Genomic DNA, 5,368 nt, shown 5'->3' on the forward strand with positions numbered 1-5,368 from the left:
TAATTTTAAATTGTAGTCATGAAAAATGTACATTTAAAGTTGGCTCATTTTCACAAACTTTCTTACGATGAGGAAAACAAAACTCAATAAGATAGGAGGGCTTCACTTTTCCCCTTTTTCTCATGTGCAGGCAACCATTTCTCATGCATAGACTTACCAAAAATGGGAAATCAATTGATTTCACATCCCCAAGCCTCCTTTCCCATGAACCAAATAAGGCCTAAAAGCCATCAACTGTATTTGTCGAAAGCTTGAGTTGATGAAAGTATTGAAAGAAACTACATTAGACATTTTCATCTTCCAATGAATTTGCATTATTATTTTATATGTTATGATAGGTAAACTTAAATGTGAAATTTTATTCCATATCCAACGTAAACGTGAAATTTCTCAAGAGAGCTTTTCCGGAGAAAATAAACATTTCAGGAAAGCTTTTCCAGCAGATGTTATTTCAAAACATTCTATTATCTCAAAAACAGATGGAGCCTTGAAGGCATTAACTTTCTCAAGTCAAGAGTCTAACTGGATTCCTTGAAGGCATTAACATTCTCACTGGATTCCTTTCACAATCAAATTGATACTTATATGAAAGGAATCCAGTGAGATTACAAAACATAAGATGACATGATTTCCATTTCATTGTATTGTAGTATTTTAACCATGCTAGAACTATAAGATGAAATTATGCTTGAAGTACTTTAAAGGTTGCGGCCACGACAAAATGGGCTTCCACAGAGACACTGGAAAACCTTCACAGGATGATCACGGTCATCAAAGTCAATGCCATAGTCCTGCAACAGTACAGACATTCAAAAGTAGGATAACAATGCCAAGTAAATAGTAATACCAAAATTATCAGATTTCGGTGAATCTTTCTTACCCAAGTGAGCTCCTCCATAGCAGCAACGTTCCTTGTTGTGAAAAGGGCAACCTGCACAATAAAAGACATAAAAACATATAAATAAATGCTTCCATTACCTGCTTGTATGAAGAAATGCTTCAATTAAATGCTCAGAAATCATACATGATAATAGTGATGATCTGGGGTCTCCACTTCAACAGGGATCTCAACCAAGGTAGCATCAAAACATCTAGCCAAAGAAATTCCCGAGTGATGTGTGAGGAGAAAAGTTTAGCACGAACCATAATTAAGGAGCGAAGAGTAAATTAACTCTATCCCATGAATCAAAATATTGAAGAAAATAAACCATTCAGGTCCTATATGACGTTGACACAGCTTGAATAAGTAGTGCTAATAAAGAAGAATTTTACGTACAGAAATTGAACAAGACATATCTACAACTAGTCACTAAGTGCATCTGCAAGATGAACTGTAGATGTAAACTTACTGGACAGTAATTTAATAACTAACTTGCAAGTAATCTATGGAAAACTTAAATACTAAACAAAGAAATTAGAGTTTGGGTATGATGAGTTCATGCTGACACCCCAAGCAATTTGAAGTTGGACTTGTGTAACCGAATCAATTAACTTTGGTAGAAAAGAATAGTGAATTAAGATTAGTACAAAACAAATTGGAAATCAAATAGAGTCGAGTCAATGATTAGATAATCAACAAGATGTTACTTCATGATAAAATTCAAAATCTCTAAACTGAGAATTCATGTAATCTTAAAACTTCTAGTCTGAGGAGAAGATAAATGGTTTTATCAAGCAAAAGAGCTTCCTAATCAACATTAAGATATATTTGTATTCACTAATATTATTAATATATATCTCATACAAGATGAAACTAGCATCTCTTTTTCGAGCAACAAAATATGTCACAATTTCTTCCTATCATCTGTTCAGATGCAAGTTTATATCCAACTACACTTATATATGGCCATGGCATGATAATACTGCACCAATATTATGCCAAAGTTAACTCTTATAATAGGGTAAGTAGATATATATCCTGCAAGAGGTAGATATCTTTAACGGTAGCAGAAAAAGAACAAAGTATTAGTTTCATAAGGGCTTTCCCCAGTGCTCGAAATTCAGAGACTAGAGACTAGAGACTAGACGACAAGTCCCAGGTTTATGGCTGGTTGGGATGGACACAATACCCTGAGATTCATTTGGACAGGATGTTTTGAATAGCATCACAAACAACACCAGAGAAAACAATTACTTGAAATTTATATAAAATAGAACATCTCTTCTGCAAATTATAAAAGTTAATATAAAAAAAAATATCTATGTGGGTCGAAGGGAGAGGTGAAAGGTGACTTTTATATGTTTGTGTGCTTGTGTGTCTGTGGCATCTACACCTGTGATTGATACATATGTATAAGAGTATGGAATTTACACCTGTGATTGATAAATCTTGCAACATTTCCATAAACTGTAGCATCTAAGCAAAGTGCCTCTTCATCTTTTAAGACACCCCCTGAACCCCAGTCTGCATCTAGTAGCACCGGGCATGTATGCTTCTTACCAACACGCATATTTCGCTCATATAGTTCTGTATTGGTAACCATCTCTCCAACATATTCACAGACAAAAGCCCCTCTCGGCAAGTCCTCCAGTGTTCGAAGGCCCCACCCTTTTCCTTCGAGCGTCAAAAACACCTGAAACATATAATAGACCAGCATCATATCAAGCTATTACATAACTAAGGGGCACAACTGATATTCACAGAGAAAAAAACTAACCTGCAACTTCACAGTAATGCCTTGCTGAACAATCCGGTTTCCACAGTTCACATTACATCCGCATTTAGACCAGCATTCCTTTATAAATTTCCTAAATAAATGGCCCTTGCATGCCACAGGACTCTTCTTGTTTTTAAAGCATTCAAGTGGGCATTTTTTACAATATACGTAGTGGTGTTCTTTAGGTTCTTGTTTCATAGATATACAGTCTTCCAGAAACTTGTCCTTGACCAATCCCCCGGGTGTGTAAGCAAACCCACCCCTAGTTTCAATAGCACAGATACATGGTATCGGTGATGCCAGACAATCCCCATAACAATGCGGACAGCAACCCTCATCAGATATACGAACAAGTGAAAATTTCACATAGGCATTCTTATAAACTAAATTCCGAGGGATGTAAAAGAAGGTTGGCAGATCTTCAACATTGCTTCCATCTTCCAGGGAAATTTTCACTCTTTCTTCACCTCTAGTTATGTCATCAATATAAACACAGGACTTTACAACTCCAAGTGAAGAATGGTGGTTCTGAGCAGCCTCCACCTTGCATAATTTTGAAGATTGTAGCCCTCGGAGAACCTTTAATCTCTTTCCACTTTCACCACAAATTTTTTCAATGTCCTCAGTTGTAAAACCAATTAAGTGGTTGAGACATTCAAATCCACTGAAAACTATATGTTTTGGTATGTGGGGTACAATCTTGATAAGATTCTGAAATACAAATACTTCACTAGGAAAACTTGGGGCACTGCAATTATCTCGTTGGTAATCATCTTTTCTGGCAAGAACATCTTGTGCATTGGAAATTTTTAAATCCGGTGAATCTCTGAGTCTTGTTTTTTTATCAACAGTGGAATTAATTTGTATTGCCAAATGGGATTCCCCATTCCTATATGATTTTATGCATCTCCCTTCCACCACTTCTACCGCTGCATCACAATTTGGCAGATGGAAATCATACTGTGGAGAAGAGGTACCAATCAAGGGAATTTTCACCTCTCCTGTTGGAGGAGATGATGAAACATCCATCTGTGACAAATCATAAACACTATCTCCATTGTCCACATTCAATGGTTCCACTTCCAGTAACCCTGAGCTGTCTTCACCATCATCAGCATTACAACCATCATAATATGAAGAATCATGTAACAATATCACATTGAGATTTTCTGCCACCCCTGGATTGCAGCTATGCACAGGATCTAAGTTATCCCAAATGACTAAAGCGCCTTCTTCCTGGTTTCTCTGGTTAGTTCTCAATAGTGGAATACATTCCTCAGATTCTTCAGAATCTGAAAACACATCTTCATCATTCTGATGTGCCTTTCTTGATGGAGCTGTTTCCAAGCAAGATTTAGAGAAGGGACATGACTTTTTTTCCTGTTGTATTGTGTATAATTTCTTGGTTGAAAAAGCATCAACTTCAATTTTGTCATACAATGGCACTTCCTTGTTCTCAGATTTCACTCCCTGGTACAAAAATACATGTAATGTTACATCACTGAAAACTAAGCATGCAAATGCAATTGAAACAAGAATTATATGTCCCATAGATCTCCTCTGCATGGTAGGTGAGAGGCAGCATTATGGCACATGAAACACCACAACCATAATTTGAAATGATAGTAAGAAAAAATATAAGCAAAAAATCAATAAGATGAACCAAAAAGTACTCACCTTTGATTCATGAATCAAAACTTCTTCTTCCTGATGCCTTAGGACAGTTCTTCTGGATAGGGTTTGAAGTTCTTCAGATGACGAATCTGAAAAAAGATCATCATTCGAATGTGCACTTCTTGATGGAGTTTTTTCCAAGGAAGATTTGGAGAGAGACACTGCCTGTTTTTTCCGCTGACTTGTGCATATTCTCTTGGTTGGAAGTTCAACATCTTCAGTTTTATCATATGATAGAGCTCTTTTGTTCTTGGATTTCACTCCCTGGTACAGAAATTCATGAAATTTTAGAACATTAAGCATGCAAATCAAATGGAAAAAAAAGTTATTATTACCATAGATCAGCCCTGCATGGTAACAGAGCAGGACATGAAACACCACGCTAATAATTTCAAATTTGTAACAGAAATATAAGGAGTAAAATCTAGATAAAGAAAAAGATGCCCACCACTGATTCACGTATCCTAGCTTCTTCTTCCTGGTGTTTCAGGGAATATTTGCACAATGGTGGCTGAAGGTCTTCACATGAAGAATCTGATAACAGCTCAACATCATTTGGATGTGCACTTCTTGATGGAGTTGTTTCCAAGGAAGATTTAGACTGAGACAATGCCTGTTTTCTCTGTTGTCTTGTCCATAATCTCTTTGTTGGATGTTCAGCATCTTCAGTTTGAGCTTCTTTGTTCTTAGATTTCATTCCCTGGTATGAAAATACACGAAATCTTAAAACATTTAAATTAAGCATGCACATCAAAAGTTATCGTTCCCACAGATCTCCCCTGCATGGTAGACAGAGCAGGACATGAAACACCACAATAATAATTCCAAATGATTGAAACACAAAAATAAGGAGTAAATTCTATAAGATAAAGCAAAAGATCCTCACCTCTGATTCACGTATCGAAGAAGCTTCCTGTTGTTTCATTGAATATCTTCTCAATGGTGGTTGATTATTTTCAGACGAAGAATCTGACAACAGATCATCATCACTTGGATGTGCCTGTCTTGATGGAGTTGCGTCTGAGCAAGACTTGGAG

The 5,368-nt window shown here is 36.5% G+C and overlaps 1 protein-coding gene across 1 annotated transcript; it reads right to left on the reverse strand.

Moving 5' to 3' along the window:
* Positions 1 to 676: 676 nt before the first annotated feature.
* On the reverse strand, positions 677 to 4,634 carry LOC117615749 (probable inactive histone-lysine N-methyltransferase SUVR2). Its single transcript, XM_034344889.1, has 6 exons — positions 4,335 to 4,634; positions 2,658 to 4,127; positions 2,314 to 2,573; positions 1,025 to 1,091; positions 881 to 931; positions 677 to 791 (listed from the first exon to the last, which is right to left on the reverse strand). Exons 1-6 carry the CDS (start codon positions 4,632 to 4,634, stop codon positions 699 to 701), a joined length of 2,241 nt encoding a protein of 746 aa, XP_034200780.1. The 3' UTR covers positions 677 to 698.
* Between the last annotated feature and the right edge of the window lie 734 nt (positions 4,635 to 5,368).

This window comes from Prunus dulcis, chromosome 1 (assembly GCF_902201215.1).
Source record: "Prunus dulcis chromosome 1, ALMONDv2, whole genome shotgun sequence".
In the NCBI taxonomy this organism is placed as follows: domain Eukaryota; kingdom Viridiplantae; phylum Streptophyta; class Magnoliopsida; order Rosales; family Rosaceae; genus Prunus; species Prunus dulcis.